Source organism: Pongo pygmaeus, chromosome 14 (assembly GCF_028885625.2).
Source record: "Pongo pygmaeus isolate AG05252 chromosome 14, NHGRI_mPonPyg2-v2.0_pri, whole genome shotgun sequence".
Classification (NCBI taxonomy): domain Eukaryota; kingdom Metazoa; phylum Chordata; class Mammalia; order Primates; family Hominidae; genus Pongo; species Pongo pygmaeus.
In genome coordinates, this window is record NC_072387.2 from 43,579,040 (window position 1) to 43,596,927 (window position 17,888).

Genomic DNA, 17,888 nt, shown 5'->3' on the forward strand with positions numbered 1-17,888 from the left:
CAAGATGGCACCAGGTTCAGTGCCTCACAATTGCTCTGTTCTGCCTTCACCAGCACCCAGAGATGCTCTTGGCACCAAGCCATGCTGCTGGGGTCAGGGACGGGTGGCGTCAGAGACTCAGTTTTTCTATCTTTTCAGTGTCTCTTTCAGTGATATGAGGTTAAAACCAGGTTCTGTGAGTGCTCACATGACTTTTAGCTCTTATGAAGATGGTTTTTTCTGTGTAGTTGTTTGTTAACTTAGTGTCCTTGCGGTAGGGTTAGAGGAACGATCTGTGGAGTTTTCTGTTCTGCCATCTTGCCTCACCTCCCTCCTAAAAAATATTCTTAAATGAGATTGTAATGTTTGTATGAACTTGGATGAAGACAGAATTCTTATGTTTGGATCCTGGGTCTCTGACCCATTTTGTAACATTCTTCAACATACTTTTAACTCTGTGCCTGTGATTCCTTATCTGTAAAATGAAGATAATAATAGTGTCATAATAGATGTAAAACATTTAAAACAGTACTAAATGCCATGTAAGGTTAAGTGGTGGTATTATTACTATTTATCCTATTTACATCATATTCTGTGGTGATCTGTCAGTATTTGTGAATACCTTTCAGTGATAGGAAACTAATTCTGCTTCTTGATCCTAATTCTACTCCCTGTCTGTTCCTAATCTTGTTTTTCCTTTGCTTCTTCTTTTCTCATCTACTCATATTTTATGTCTTCCTTCATGCTTTATATAACTTTTAGCCACCTTCACTGTTTTTTGGAATAAAGTAATGTATGCATACATGCATATACATCTTTGTTCCTAGAATTTAGCACTGTTAGTGCATGGTTTTTATCTTGGACATTCATATATTCTAGTTCCAGAACAGTAACTTCTAGACCTTAATAAATTATTTATTGAATGAACAAAGGAATCAATGACTTCAAATTTGTCAGACGTTGTATATGATTATTATTTTATTCCTAAATCTTATCGTTCTTTAGACCAAAAGGATATCCAGTTTGACAGTGTTCTTTTTTAAGAATGATGCTTTTAACTGAATATAATAGTTCCTATGGGATTCGATCAACAGAGAGTAAAAGAGTATTATTATGTTATTTTATTCTATGTGTATTTGTCTATTACTGTACTTAAAATACCAAATGGGAGGGGCAGTATGACTTTGGACTCATTTGCCATAATGCTGAAGTCAAATGTGTTGCTGTTAAATCAGCTTTCTTTTACCCAATTCACATTTGCGCTTTAAAAAAAAAAAGCATTACAACACCTTGCATACTTCAACTTATTTTTTAACATTCATTTCATTATTTCAATATTTATTATAAGTTGTATCAGTTTCATATTTCTTTATCTTCTGTATATGGAGATTATGCCCCAGTTATATCTCTTTGTCTGTAAGACTAGTAATGTCAAAAAAATGAATTTCATGTCTTAACATTTATCCTTAGTAAATTCTGTATTTTCTGTTGATTATCCCTTTTAAAGGCCAAACCCTCTTTTTAGGAATTTTTCCTGAATCTCACCCAGGAATCGCATGCTGTAGTTTGCTCTATTTTACTAGATTTGAAATCACCCTTTTCCATTTATGTGAAAATTAGATTTATGTTTGCTAGTTTCGATGCTCACAACACCTTTCACTTATCTGTAGCTCTTATACTTTTGATCAAAATTAATTTTATACCAGAATCCTTGAAATTTTTTAGAGTAGTAGCTTTGAATTCTTGTTATTATTTCATTCTACTGTCATCAGCAACCTCCCATGTTAACACTATTGTTTCTTTCTGTTTACTTTCAGCTGGTTGGTGGAGAATTTGACTTGGAGATGAACTTTATTATCCAGGATGCTGAGAGTATAACATGTATGACAGAGCTTTTGGAGCACTGTGATGTAACATGTCAAGCAGAAATATGGAGCATGTTTACAGCCATTCTACGAAAAAGTGTTCGGAATTTACAGACTAGCACAGAAGTTGGGCTAATTGAACAAGTATTGCTGAAAATGAGTGCTGTAGATGACATGATAGCAGGTATGGGGTTGTCTGACAGGAAAGTATAACTTAAATGTTTATAAAGTTTCACATACTTCTCTTTATATTCTGTAGGTAATGTAGATTTGTTGACATTACTTTGATTTAAAATAAATGGAAATGTATGGAAATTTTACTTTTTATATTAATGGAAAACCTGAAGAGTGGAAGAAGAAAAACATACTATAGTAGACAAACATAATTACTAATGTTGTTTTCTAAATTTTAGAAAATCTCAGTACCGTGGAGTGCTATGAAATCTATCAGAAAAATACACAGTATTTTTTATGTAGTATTTCATTAAGCTTTTACATAATTAAAATACCACAATAGGTATTATAGTTCTGTATAATGAGCATTTTACCAAATTCTTCTAGTTCTGTGCCCCTCAATCTGGCACATATACAACTATGACAGGAGGTACTAAGAGCCTTAGATAAGCATGGTGTATCTTTTGGATATGTCCATTTTTGAAGAAACTTTTGTATTAAAATAAACTAATATATTATGGGCTAGAACATAAAATTCACCAAGAATTTCAGGATAAAAATACTAATGTTTTGCTTGTTTTGGTGATTTCAAACAATAACTTTGAAATCTATAATTTTTTCACCACCAACCCTTTACTACCTTGCATGCTTATTCTCCTGTGTGGCTAGATGCATTTCAGAAAAGTGTTGTGAATATTATTCCAGAGCAAATATCCTTCCAGAAAGTAAGTTTAAAGTTTGAAATGTTTATTTTTTGTAAGCCACGAATCTTCAGCCTAAGTATCTTCTGACATAAAAGCATTTTCATAATTATAAAAGTGCTGATATTACCCTCCACAGTATTATATCTGATCCTGGAAAGTAGTTCAGATACCAGAGAATACTCTTTTAACATTTTGGTTTATGCATTTCATTATTTTTAAAATTTATGGAACAAAACATTAAACAAGAAAGAATGGAATGAAAAATGCGTTAAAAAAGAATGCAAAATTGCAAAAAGAATGCTTTGAATGTAAATATTTCAAAAAATTTGATTTTCTGAGAAAATATATTAAAAATCATATCTAATTACCTTCAGGGTGGCATATATCTTTTTTTAGAATGATTTAGCAGTCCCTGTATTGGGTACTGATGGCTAACTTGATGAAAAATGAGATTCAGACATCTATTTCTTAAAATACCTTTTTAATAAAAATATATTAATAGTAGCATTTCTATAAATTCTAGAGTTACTTAATAGGAATTTATTAATATACACTGAAGTGTACACGTTTTATAGAACATCATATGGTCTTTTAATTCTTATATCTGAGCTTAAGCTCTTAATTTTTTTTTTTGTAAATTGGCTGCTACTCTATGGAGTGCAGTTTAGAGAATGAGCCAAAATTACATGCATAGTAGTTTACTGGTACATAATTCATCAGCACTGAAATGTAAGTGACAGTGAAGATGATTGTACCATAGAAGTTCATATCTTGACATTGCTATTACATAAAGCTCCTTAATTCTCTTATCTTTTTCTCAGTAATAATATTAATAACACAAAGTTTTCACTTTTTGTAATTTCTAGCATTTCCCTTTAAAAGAGCTTGATGATGGAAGGATATGAGAAAAGAGAATAAATGTCAGAAAAATACCTCTGTCTTGCTTTTTAATAGGGAAATTAAACTTTACATATTATACTAAGGAAGAACCAGTGGCCACCAAAACACTACTAACAGTTCATATCTGAATGTATTGTAGTATATTAAATTCAATGGGGTACTTTTTATTTAATCATGTAGTAAAAATGTCACTAGAACGTGGCTAAATTAAATATTTATAGCAAATTGATATGAAAATTTCATGGTCTTAGTATTTTTTCTTTTAAAAAACTCATTTCTGATTACTTTCAATCTTGTTCTCCAGCAAAGAAGACCTTCTATAATAAAATTAAACTGAGCTGCTTGGTTGTGTTACATATACAATATATAAGTAATTCGTATTTTTTCTCTTTTAAAAATAATTTCTGATTACTTTTAGTCTTGTTCTCCAGAAAAGACCTTCTGTAATAGAATGAAACTGAACTGTTTGGTTGTGTTACATATACAATATGCAAGGAATTTTTAAAAATTTCTAATTAAATACAAATTTAATAGATTACTTTTTGTGACATACATGGGAGATAAGATAAAGATGAAGTCTTGTATAACCTGAAAAAATTTAAACGTTGCAAATATTTTTTAAAGTTTTTTAAAAAGTATTTTATGTAAACCTTTAAGAAATCTTCTGTAAAGGTTGCCATTGCAGCTAATTGCTTAAAAATACTTCATATTATAGCAACATTAAATGGACTAAGAAAAAAATACTTCATATTAGCTTAGGGTTTTTATAGTACTTAAATTTTTTTATAGAAACACACTTTTTGACCTATATGTACCAATATTTTAATACATTTTTGTTGCTTCAGTGATGACATGTTTTATTTCATTAAAATATCACTCTGAAAAGTGGCATATCCACTGTCACAATTTTATCATAGAGATTACTTATTGTGTGTTAAATAAAATTATTTATTAATTGATTATTAATTGATGAAAAGCATACTGTTTCAATTTTGAAATATACAAATGACAAATACTTTTTAAAGTCTCAAATTCCAGTTATTAATCTGTGATATGATATTGAATAATATACATTATATATGAGTACTAAGTATTTCAGCTTACCCTAACCTGACCTTTTTATTAACTGATTATAAGCTTTTAGAATATATATGTGTATTGCTTTGTAATAACCTTTGTAGTATGTTTCATTCTTAAGAATTGCTTTAGAAGTTGAGAAAATGAAGTATAAATGTTTAGATGTTCAATTTCTTGCAAAGAACAATGACAGAAGAAGTATTAATCACAATATGTAGAGAAAGCAATCAGAGACGAGATTAAATGTATAATTTTTCTCATTATTAGGTGTGCTGGTGTGTCTGTTATATGTACATAAACACTCACACTAGCATGATGGATACCACTATTAATGTATTTAAATTACACTTCTACTTATAAACTAGTGTGTAAGAGTGAGGGTTCTGAAGCTATACTGTCTGGGTTTGAATCCTGATTCTACCACTTGCTAGGTCTGTGTTCTTGGGCAATGGAAATAAATTATCTGTGCCACAATTTACTCATTTTAAAAGAGGATAATAATGGTACTTACCTCATAGGCTTGTTAGGAGGATTTGTGAGGTTAGTATCTGTAAACCACTTGGAATAATGTCTCACCTGGAGTAAGTGGTAAAAATTGCTAATGGGCCAAGGAATATACCAAGAATATATTAAGAATAGATAATTCTGAAAGACAATATAGTCAGCTGTTACTTTTTCATTTGACAATAACCAGTTTGCAATTTTAAATCTTTGTATTTGCATATTTTACCTACCTTTCCCTGCACACAGCAAGCTGTGTTGTGGTGTGTGTGTGTGTGTGTTTTCTTGGAATATGTAAAATCTATTTTACATTTCTGCTAAGACAGCTTAATTGCAGTGGTAATTTAATGGGGGAAAATCATGTAATTCAAATAAATTCTTTTGGTTATTTAATGAGTTAAAAATTGTTAATTGGAATGGCTATTCATGAGGACATTTAGCTGTATTAGATACATATATATATATATATAGAGAGAGAGAGATGACAATGATAACCTTTATCTTTCAAAAAGTATATTACCTTGACAGATGGCAGCTCATGACTAGAGTTCAGAATAACTTTATTTTCCTTTGAAGATCTTCTAGTTGATATGTTGGGGGTTCTTGCCAGCTACAGCATCACTGTCAAGGAGTTGAAGCTTTTGTTCAGCATGCTTCGAGGAGAAAGTGGAATCTGGGTAAGCTGTGGTCAGAGGGAAAGGTATTCAGTATCAGTCCATTAATACTTAATGTTCAAAAGTTTGTCTCTAGAGAGCTATATACTTGAATTTATAATGGAAATTGCTTTCTTCTTAAATGATTTAGTAAATGTTTTGTAAATGATTTAAAATTAATTTTTCTCTCTAGTTAGAAAACAGTCCAATGGCTAACATGGTATATTAAGTATGATTGCTAAATTTGTACAATGACATTTCTTTCTTTTATTGTTTCCCCAGCCAAGACATGCAGTAAAATTATTATCAGTTCTTAATCAGATGCCACAGAGACACGGTCCTGATACTTTTTTCAATTTCCCTGGTTGTAGTGCTGCGGTAAGTTTTAAATACATGTGCTGATTTTTATTTATTTATTTTTAGGTCAACTTCAGTAAGGTTTAATTTACATATAATAAAATCTACAAGTTTAGAAAGCACAACTTGATGAGTTTGGAAGTCATACAACCACTGCTATATAACAATTTGAACAATTTCATCACTCCCCAAAATTCCCTTGTGCCTGTTGGAAGACATTCCCCTCTACCCATCCCCACTCCTTACTACCTCTGATTTACTTTGTGTTCCTATAGTTTTGCCTTTTCTAGATTGTCATATAAATAGAATCATACAGTATACCATGTTTTTGTTTTTGTTGTTTTTTTTTGACGGAGCCTTGCTGTCACCCAGGCTGGAGTTCAGTGGAGTGATCTCGGCTCACTGCAACCTCTGCCTCGCGGGTTCAAGCAATTCTCCTGCCTCAGCCTCCCAAGTAGCTGGTATTACAGACGCCCGCCACCGTGCCCAGCTAATTTTTGTATTTTTAGTAGAGACAGGTTTCACCATGTTGGCCAGGCTGCTCTCAAACTCCTAACCTCCTGTTTGCCCGCCTAGGTCTCCCAAAGTGCTGAGATTACAGGTTTGAACCGCGGCACCCAGCCTGGTATATAGTCTTTTGTGTCAGGCTTCTTTCACTTACCATGATGCTTTTGAGATTTTTCCATGTTGTAGTTTTAATTACTGTTTTATTCTGTTCTCTCTTTTTTTGATTAGTATGGCATTTTATGGATATACCACAGTTTATCAATCCTATCCATTCACTAGTTGATGGACTTTTGGGTTTCTAGTTTTTGGCTGTTATAAATAAAATTGCTGTGAACATTTGAGCACAGGTCTTTCTATGGACATATGTTTTCTTATCTCTCAATTAAATACCTGAGTGAGATTGCTGGATTTTATGGTAACTGCCTGTTTACTTTCATGAGAAACTGTCTACGTATTTTCTGTATTAGAACATTGTACATTCCTATAAGCAGTGTATGAGAGTCCCACTTGATCTGCATCCTGGACATTTTCAGTCTTTTAAATTTGAGGCATTTAAATGGTTATGTACAGTAGTCCTGCCTTATCCATGGGGGATATATGTTCTAAGACTGGCTCAGTGGATACCTGAAACTGCGGATAGTACTGAACCATCTATATAATACATTCTATGGTTTTTTCCTCTACATACATACCTGTGAAAAAGTTTAAATTACAAACTGTGCACAGTAAAAGATTAACAACAATAATAAAATATAACAATTATAGCAACATATTATAGTAAAACTTCTGTGAGTGTTGTGTCTCCCTCCCTCCCTTCCCTCTTTGTCTCTCTCTCAAAATATCTTACTGTACTGTACTCACCTGTTTTTGGACTGTGGTTGACCATGGGTAACTGAAACCATGAAAACACAGATAAGAGGGGATCTACTGTAGTGGTACCTCATCATAGTTTTAATTTTGCATTTTATTCATGACTGATGATGATGAGCATTTTTTCATGTGTTTATTGGCCATTCTTATGTCTTCATTTGTGATGTTTCTGTTCAAATCTTCTGTTCATTTAAAAAATTTGGTTGTTTTTCTTATTATCCTAAGAGTTCATTATATATTTGGAATGTAAGTTCATCTATTAGATCAAGGTAAAATAATCCCTGTTTTAAAAAGTCAAGAAAAGTTATATATTGTTTGATAATAAAATGTTATTTGTATTGTATGATAATAAAACTGCCTGAACTAATTGCTTAAATACTGAAATCCGAAAGGTTAGTATAGGGTTTAACTCTTCATTTGAAATAGTGTGTATGTGTCTGTGTGTGTGTGTGTATGTGTGTGTGTGTGTGCACGTGCACACATATGTGTGTGTATGTGTATTTTTTTTTTAACAGCAAGCACTTAGAAATCTTTGACTACTTTGGGATTATTTATTGGCCACCTACATCTTCAGTCATTATGCTTGGAGTAGATTACATTCCTTACTCTTGAAAAACTCTGATGGCTAGATATGCAAATACAGCTTGTTACAATAAGAGTTATAAATGATACTGTAGATTTAGGTATGGGAACAAAACTATGGGAACACAATTGAAAAGAGCAACCATGCTAGGTTGAAGTCCAGAAAAGCTTCACAGATGAGGAACATATTAGTCTGCTATTAAAGAATAAATGAGATTTTGTTGGAAGGAAGAATGATTTGGATAGAAGCAACATGGTGTATAGGAAGAGGAACTGTAAAAGAACTAGTGGAATAGCTGGTATATTTAGATGTACTTTGGAATGTGGGGTTGGGTAGTAGAGGAGGATAAAATCAGAAGGGTTTATTGGAGCCATAGCATGTGGGAAGTCTTGTATAACCTGAAGAAATTTAAATTTTATTCTGAATGCAGAAGATTTTTGACATGGAAGGTCCGTGTTGTATTTGAGAAAGGCCATTATCAGCAACATGAAGGATCTGTTTGAGGAACAGATTAATTTTAAAATCATAATGGGTAATTATCTTTTATGTAGAATTTGGATAAAGTCTAGGAAAACAAATAAGTCCATTCAGATGTTTCTTGAAGTCAGGTGAAATAATCAGCTACTTTCTTATTTATTCCTCAGAATGGCTACATTTTATTTGATTGCTGTTTTCAAGGGAGTCCTATATTACTCCTTTTCTGCTTACGAATGGATCTGAATCCTTTTTGGGTATAAATATGAGTAGTTAAGTTTCTGAGTAATAAATGTCATACTTTGCCTTTCTTGGTTTCAGTGTTGTTAGCATTATGAACATTATCTCTTAATGCTTGCATTTCTTCAATATTGATTCCATTAACATTTTCTGGCTCAGTCATTTTTGGAGTTAAATATTCAATCTCCTTTAACCAAATGGATTACTACTGAAAACCTAGCATAAACCATAGAAAACTGAAATTGGGAGGCTTATGTGTGAGAGACTGTATACTGATGAAACTAGATGGGGACTTCTTGGAGTATAGTCTGAAACCCGCTATGTAACCTAGAGATAAAATCTAATTCACTGAGTATTTGAAAATTGAATGTTTCTATAACCAACAAATACTATTTAGGTGTACTGAGAGTGTTTTAATAAAATACTAGCTTTTATTTTATGGATTTGTTTGTGATTTTCTGGTATTTATACTTTGATTGTTATTTAATCTGCAAAAGCCATATTTGACCTTAGCCACTATTACATTTCTTTAACTGATACTTTTGTACCTTTTCTCATTGTCTTGTAGGCAATTGCCTTGCCTCCTATTGCAAAGTGGCCTTATCAGAATGGCTTCACCTTAAACACTTGGTTTCGTATGGATCCATTAAATAATATTAATGTTGATAAGGATAAACCTTATCTTTATTGGTAAGTAATATGTGTAATTTTAGGACTTTTTTCTTTAAGTACTTGAATTCTATAAATGTATAGTCTCAAGGCAACTTAGATAGAATATATGTATATATGTATATATGTGTGTATAATATATGCTAGAACTGTGAAGACACTGTAAATCAGTTTTATTTATGTATGTATATATGCATTTATTTTGCTATTGATTCTAGGTCATCTGCCTCATGATTATCATTCTTTTTCAATTACAGTGTAAAAGTCAAAGGTACAGACTTTCTGTCCTAGTCTCCTTCAATGTATATCAGTTGTGGGATTTTTAGTGAGGATTGCTGGTCCCTGAAAAAAATCCAAACTGTTACCAGATTTCATTCATTTTTGCTTTTTCACTTACTTTGTTCTATGAGCATAACTGAAATATGCTTTAAAATTGTTGATAATAACTATGTAAGATATTGTAAGATAAGATTATTTGGTGTGGATAACTAGAATGAGTTGATCAACCTAACAATGTGTTGATCTGTAAGGGTTGAAAGCTTGGTAATTTTAGTATGCCAGTAATACACAGTACAGCATACTTAACAATAAGAACATCACACATTCATTGATTGCCATACTGCATGCTAGGCATTGTAAGTGTTTATATATATGAACTCATTTAATACTTGCAATACTCTGAAATAAGACTGCCTGTGTTCAAGTTCTGGCTTTACCACCTACTATTCACCCTGTACTTTTGGTGTCTTCAACTATACCAATGAGGATAGTAATAGTGTCTATCCCATAGGATTTAATGAGAGAATCATATTTAAAGCTCTTTGTATAATGGCTGGGTCAGAAATGTGAGCCCAGAAATATGTGAGCTATTACTATCTTCTAAGCTCTATTATAAAATATATATGGATAAAATGAGACCAAGTTTTAAATAAGCATCTGAACTTCCAAACATAAATGGGGTTGGACTTCAAAGTGGTCATTTTGGGAGATCATACATTAATTTCAGTGGTATCTGCATTTTTCAATGATTAAACATTTTTCTACATCGTGATTAAATTTACAGCTAAGGGAAATGCTCCTGTAGAAGAAAACAACTATATTTCGTGGTTACATCTTTTTAATTTTTTAAACTAAAAATATACTGCTTTGCTTGATCAACTGTATTGTTTATCAAACTTGACTCTGACCAAGTTTTTTTTTTTCTTTTTCTTTTTAATTTGTAAGCTATTTTCAAACGTATACCAGAATTAGAGAGCAGGTTGTTATTTAAAATGTGAACTTTGTGTAAATGTGTTCTGTATTTGCTGATTGCAAATGGTCCTTAAAGTCTACTTGGTGGTCGGCTTTTGTTGGCAATTAATTTGTTTTTAAGTGTTTCTGAGATTTTAGATTGAAATACTAAAAGCTGTCTTAGTCTTTTATTTCCTAGTTTAAATTTCTTATATTTACTTATAACTAAACCTTTTATATTTTTGTTTAGTTTTTATTTGACACATATTAAACTGCTTCTACTGTACAGGGAAATAAGTTTTATTTTTATAAGAATGTTTAATAGCCATTAGATGTTTAGTTCTTTTTATCAGAGGATATTATACTATTCTCAGTTGTCTTTGCAGTTTTCGTACTAGCAAAGGAGTTGGTTACTCTGCTCATTTTGTTGGCAACTGTTTAATAGTCACATCATTGAAGTCCAAAGGAAAAGGTTTTCAGCATTGTGTGAAATATGATTTTCAACCACGCAAGGTAGGTAAAAGTAAATATTTTTATAACTCACCTGTTATGACAAAATTCTTAACTCTCCTTTTATGAGCTCTGTAGTATTCTCTTTAACTGGTTTTCCTATGCTTTTAATGGTTTTCTCTTATCCTTGTCTGCATTTCCTTTTTACTTTTATGTCTAATTTTTGTCTTCTGTAAGATCAGTGTTTTGATCTCTTGTGGTGTATTTCTCTTACACTCTCTCATTATCTCAGTCTGATCTGTTCTATGGCATTCTTTCGATAGATACTTATTATTTACTGAGTATTGGATACCATCGTAGGCACTAGGGACTTATAAATATTTGCCTTTTTTTTAAAAAAAAAGTTAAATGTTAAACCCCCAGATTAAGGAATGCACAGATACGTTTTTTTGTGGGAGATTCACCTAATCCTAGTAGTTCTGAATCTTGTTTCCTAAGATTGCAGGTTTTGTTAATTTCTGATGCTTTAATAATGCTGGCTTCAAGGAGAGGAATGTTGCTGTACTGTTAGTTTTGGTTCATGAAATGTGTCTTTACTTAATATCCCAAATAATAGCAGAGACAAGGCCAAAACACATTTTAAAAACTGCTCTAAAGAGAAAATGCAGAGAACTGTGCAACTGTATGATTAGAATTATAAGAGATAATTTATTCATAATCAGGCGGCGTTTTCTAGAGAGATTTTCCTGCCTGAGTAGCAGACTCCATCTTTGTGTCAGAATAACAAACCATCTGAAAATCCACATGAAAGAAAACAAGGACAGAGTGCATAGGAGTTCCCGTCACACATGATTAAGGCTTTGCTCCCCTTCCAGGTTCAGGGTTCTTTCTTGGGTATATGACAGTGAGATTGTCAATGTTTTTTAGGGCACACTGCCTCCTCCTAACAGAAATATTGCCTTACCCTTTGTGATTAATGGTACAATCATAACAGATATGATGAACTCAAATGTGGCGAGGGGGAGGTCTTTATTTCTTTTTCGTATCTTTTTTGTTTGTTTTCTTGTTGCTTATGATTTGATGTGTGTCTTCCCATATACAGAAAAATATATTATTTTGGGTGGTATTTTCAAAAATTTGTTTAGATTTTATATGATTCTAATGAAAATATTTGCTTTATATTTAATGTCAGTTATTGTCATTTCTATTAAAGAATATCAATTTAACAGTAATTCATTAACATATACTTAGAAAATGGTTTAAAAAGCAATGATTCTGAATAAATATATTAATTCATTATAATGGTGAACTCTTTCTTTTTTAATACAATTATTTTAATACCAATCACATTGCCTTTGCTCTGGAAATTCTGTTTTATTAGAATTAAGGTGAGACCAAGATAGTTTGCTAAAAGTGCCAAATTATTTTGAATTTCAGAGGAATAGATTAGAAGTACAGTTGTTGGTATTATAATTTTTCATGTTAGGATTGTGTGTTTTTAACAAATATTCTAGGTAACTTTTCTCATCAGACAATTTTAGGAAATGATGGTTTAAAGAATATACAGTCAAACAATTAGAGTGAAGTTATAACCAAATGAAATTGTCATTAACCAATAAAAAGCACTTTTACCCATTTGTTCTCACTTTTTCTATTTTGTGTCTTCTTCACTGTTCACCTTGTGGAAAACACATTCTCCTTTGTAAAGCTCTCAATATGCAATGATTCTAAGGGGTCTAGTTAGGAGCAGGGCCAGAGAATGATGGGGATTTTAAAAAGTCTTCTGTGAAGATTCTCACAAACCTTGAAAAGTCATAAATATTTGCTTTTACTGTGTTTCATTATTCAAAATAAATTCATTCTCTTATTTATTCCTTTAATTTTCCATAGATGCCCTAGCTAAGTTGTTGTTATCCTTCCTAATACGAGATTTACTGGCCTTTCAAAAAGAAATCTTTACATTAAAACTTTTGCTTTCTCAGCTGTACCACTTAACCAGCTGTTAGAACTTGTGAAAATGGATATCAACCATTAGCATGTTACCTAATGGTAATATGTGCTCTAGACATATTAGCTACTATTGATATCATGCTGTACTTTTTAATCTTCAATTTATTTTCATATCTTCAATTTATAATACATATCTTGTGGATTCTTAATATGGATCTTTTTATTCCTTATTACTGGTTGTGTCGTTTCATAAATTTCTTTTTGAGTCTCAAACTAAATGCAGACTTCACTATATATACATAATATCACTATGCACACATAGTTTCCAAGTTTATTTTTATTTTCTTTAGTTAAAGTATATCAGATCAAAAGTTAGGCTTTTGTTTTTAACCATTGAAAAACTCATTTGTGTCTGTTATCTGTAGAGTACAGTTTGGTGTACCATGGAAAGAGAAAAGTTACTTTTCTTGTAAATAAGTACTATGGTCTTTACTGAGATCAGCTCATTAATGAGTGCATTTGTTTATTCATTCATTTAATTTTATCATATATTATTGTTACAACCAAAAGCAAACCTTGATAAACTCCAAATCTGATTAATTTTTCTGTATTAATTATCTAAGTTAATGGTACCTTTACCCATCTAAGTGAAAATTGGAAGCCATCTTAGACTATCTTAGACTCCCCTTTTATATGTTAACACTTCTTATCAGTTCTGTTAGTTAATTCCCATCCTCATTTAAAAATTATTAGTGCCTTTGTCTTAGTTCCGAAGCTTATGGTGTCTTACCTAAACCTTTGCAGTGGTTTTTCAATTTTATCTTTATCCACACTTGCCTACCTATCTCACCTCCACATTGCTGCCAGTTATTTTCTTTAACTATGGAGCAGATCGTTTTAACTTTCCTGCTCAAAATTATTTAGTTATACCACATTATGCAAAAAACAAAGGCCTAAAGGTCTGTTTACAATCTGGTCTTTGCCTGTTTTTGTTTTTGTGTTTTTCCTGCTAAACCTACACACTGAGGAAAGTTTTGTCAAGCATCTGTGCTGTATCGTATTAAGATTCTGCCTGGAATGTTTTTTTAACCCCTGTCTACTGAACAGTTTCTTTTCATCCTTTAAGCTTAGTCTTACAGTTCATTTTATTCTTTTAGTGAATACTTCTATGATAGTCTCTCTTCTCTATTTGTCTTTCCTTCCCAGTTACTTACAGTATTTACTTTTATTACTCCCAAATCTGTATTTTAGATACTCTCTATTCTCATAACTGTTTCTCTAGTGAAACTTCCTTGAGTGTGTCTATATTGTCTGTCTTTATATACCCATGATCCAAGGTTGGGACGGGGTACTTGGCATAAAGTAGGCTCAGTACATTTTTTGAATGAATGAATGCCTCTGAAAGGTAAATAATAATCAATTTTTAGCATAAACGAACCTCATCATGGGACATAGTAGATAAAAACAAAATAACAGTTTAGTCAATCGTATGTTATTTATGGGTGCCAAATACATTGGGAACTTTTCCTCATAGTTTTCATACATTATCTATTTATAATATGCACAAGGATTCCACAAAGTAGGCATTATTATTCCCCTTTTTCAGAGATGAAAATAGGTTCAGAGATACTAAGTAATTTGCCAAAAGCCATAGAGCTAGTAACCTGGGAATCCAATTCATGTCTTTATGAAGTAAAAATCTTCCTGCCCAGTACATTACTTCCTGTCTAGAGTAGTAAGAACTCAGTAAGTATTGTTTGAATGAGTACTTTTTTATAGTAAGTACACCAATAAGTATAATAATACATCTAGTATTTATCTTAGAACTGTCTTTGGGCAGGAAATCTTTTCCTATAGGCATTTATTTGTGTCTCTTCTCTTTAGAAATGCAAAGTTTTTACACATTTTACTCCACAATATAAAGTTTGTGTCATCTGTGTTATTTAAATAGCATTCTGGTTGAATATTTTCAAATTCAGTGAAGGTAATATATGCAAACTTTAATTCTTATACTTGTAAAATTCTATAAGATTTTCCTTAAATTTATTTGACACTCTTTTTTTACAGTTTTTTCTTGATAATTTTGTAATATTTAGAAACAATTGTTAAATGAATACATTAAAGATTTTCTCTTCTGATTTTAATCAGGGCTAACATATATGTTGGTTTCGAATCAAGTGAAAGACTTAGTTTCCAATAAATTAATGATTACCTGGAATGAAAAAACTTAAAAAAGGATGTGCGTTTTAGACAGTTAAATGTCTTGACCTGACCTTGCTTTTATAGAAGCACACTGTTGTTTTGTATTACTGACTTTTTTGAGTTCTTTAATGCAGTTTTTTTTTTCTTTTTTTTTTTTGAGACAAAGTCTTGCCCTGTCGCCCAGGCTGGAGTGCAGTGGTGCAATCTTGGCTCACTGCAACCTCTGCCTCCCAGGTTCAAGTGATTCTTGTGCGTCAGCCTCCCTAGTAGCTTGGATTACAGGCACATGCCACCACGCCTGGCTAATTTTTGTACTTTTAGTAGAGACAGGGTTTCACCATGTTGGCCAGGCTGGTCTCGAACTTCTGACGTCAGTTGATCTGTCCACCTTGGCCTCCCAAAGTGCTGGGATTACAGGTATGAGTCACCGTGCCCAGCCTATTTTTGTTTTCTAAGTTGAAATGAACAAAATTGAATTTTGCTCAAAGTATTTTAGATACCTTGAAATAACTAATATTTTAGTGATTAAGGATTATTATAACTTTTTATTTCTGAAAATATATATGAAATAATTGAATAGTGCATTTAAATAATCTGTAGAACAAAGTTTGTATTTTATATTTTGGTGGGAGGGAGAAACCAGTTAATTTTCCCCCCTTAACTTCAGAAAGCATACTTGTTTAAATGTTTACAAATCATTTGTATTTTTCTATACTTTAGAAAAAAATATTTCTATATTCTCGATTTTAGGCTATTAACTCTCAGGAGACTAAAGATTGTTTCAGAAATCAAACCATCCATATTAAAATAGATACTTAAAATGCTTTTTGATACCAGTAACTATAAAATTGGCACTTAATATGAACTCATTCATTTATTCTTAATAAATATTCCCACATTAAGTTATTAAATATATAATTATCACTGGATTTACTAAATATAAATTGTGAAATTGAAGCTACCTAAATCTTATTATAAATGCTAAAATGTTGTTTCTTTGACAGATCTTTCCTGACCATGCAATCCAAAGTAGAATCCTTGTTTATTCTTTTTCAGTTTATACTGTTCTTTTTCTCTTCACTGTAGTCACCATGATTTATAACTCTACATTTGTTTAATTGTGTCATATATATTTCTTTTACTAGCTCATAAATTCCAGGAGAACTGGTCAGCCTTGGGTATTTGCAGTGCCTGGCACGATGTAAATTTTAAATGAATGAACACAAATAAATTATATTTCCACAATTTTGAATCTTGGTATAGTGAAAGGAACGTCACGCTGGAGGTCAAGGGGTTGTAGTTCTTGTCTTCTCCAGGAATATTCTTTATGTGCCACTTCTACCATCTGTGAAATGAGAAATGGGAGGGGGAGCTTGATGAAGTGGTATTAGATGATCCTTAATAGTCCTGTCAGCATATTCTTGTAGGGTTTTATGAATGTTATAATTGCATTTTAGACTGTAACAACCAAACATTACATATTGATATATTTAATTTTTTTATTTAAGTGGTACATGATCAGCATTGTCCACATTTACAATCGATGGAGGAACAGTGAAATTCGGTGTTATGTTAATGGACAACTGGTATCTTATGGTGATATGGCTTGGCATGTTAACACAAATGATGTAAGTCTTTATTTTTCTGTCTGTGTTTTAATTTGTTTGAGAGTATGATCTATCATTACAATATGAATTGAATAATAAAATTGGTAGAAACTTAAAACTTTGAAAGTTTATTCTTTTTATTAAATGAATCTTTCATTGTTAAATTTAGTATAAGAAAATTTCTAAAAGACATGATTAGTGATTAAAAAACAGAAACGTTTAGCCAAAGTTTTAAGTTTTTTCGATCAAAAACCGTGAATCCTGTATTCTGTTTTTTCCAGCATCAAGCACTAAAAAATGTGGTTTACCCCTTATTTAGATATGGAAAGAAGACCCTAAACAGAAGTATAACAGATAGTCACTATTATTAATTACATAGTGATACATGCTATGGAGAAAATAAATTGGGGATATAGAAAGTAGGTGTAGGGAAGGGAGAAGCCAGATGGTCCAGAGATGATTTCAGTAGGAAGAGTTGAGCAAGCAAGGTATATGGGGAACTTCTTCTATTCAGTGGGAACAGTGAGTGCAAAGGCTTTGAGGCAGAATAGAAAAGTTCAAGGAAAAGGCAATTTGTCTGGAGCAGAGGGAAGAAGAGACAAAATAATATTAAGAGATGAGGTTAGGCAGAAATCATTTTGGCCTTCATAAGCAAACAAGGCCTGGGTTTTCGCATCTTACTCAGCTTAAAAATCCTTGGAAGGTTTTCAGCAGACAAGTGATGTGTGCTTCTATTTTAAAACCATCAGTCTGCCTGCAGTATTGAGAATATTTTGAAGGGAAATTACAGAAGCAGGAAGATCACTTAAATCGCTTATTGCAATAAAACAAAGAGACTTTATTAGTTTCTACCAGTATGTTAGCAGTGGAAGAAGTGACACAGTTGGATTCTAGGT

General features: G+C 31.9%; 1 protein-coding gene across 7 annotated transcripts in view; it reads left to right on the forward strand.

The window, feature by feature from the left end:
• NBEA (neurobeachin) overlaps positions 1-17,888 on the forward strand; it is a 754,643-nt gene that overhangs the window by 107,349 nt on the left and 629,406 nt on the right. For all 7 annotated transcript variants that reach the window (XM_054446222.2, XM_063650755.1, XM_063650757.1 and 4 more), the window contains exons 2-7: positions 1,797-2,028; positions 5,777-5,877; positions 6,136-6,231; positions 9,453-9,574; positions 11,170-11,296; positions 16,894-17,013. In XM_054446222.2, coding sequence (XP_054302197.1) covers positions 1,797-2,028; positions 5,777-5,877; positions 6,136-6,231; positions 9,453-9,574; positions 11,170-11,296; positions 16,894-17,013 — 798 coding nt within the window. The remainder of the gene's footprint in view (positions 1-1,796; positions 2,029-5,776; positions 5,878-6,135; positions 6,232-9,452; positions 9,575-11,169; positions 11,297-16,893; positions 17,014-17,888) is intronic.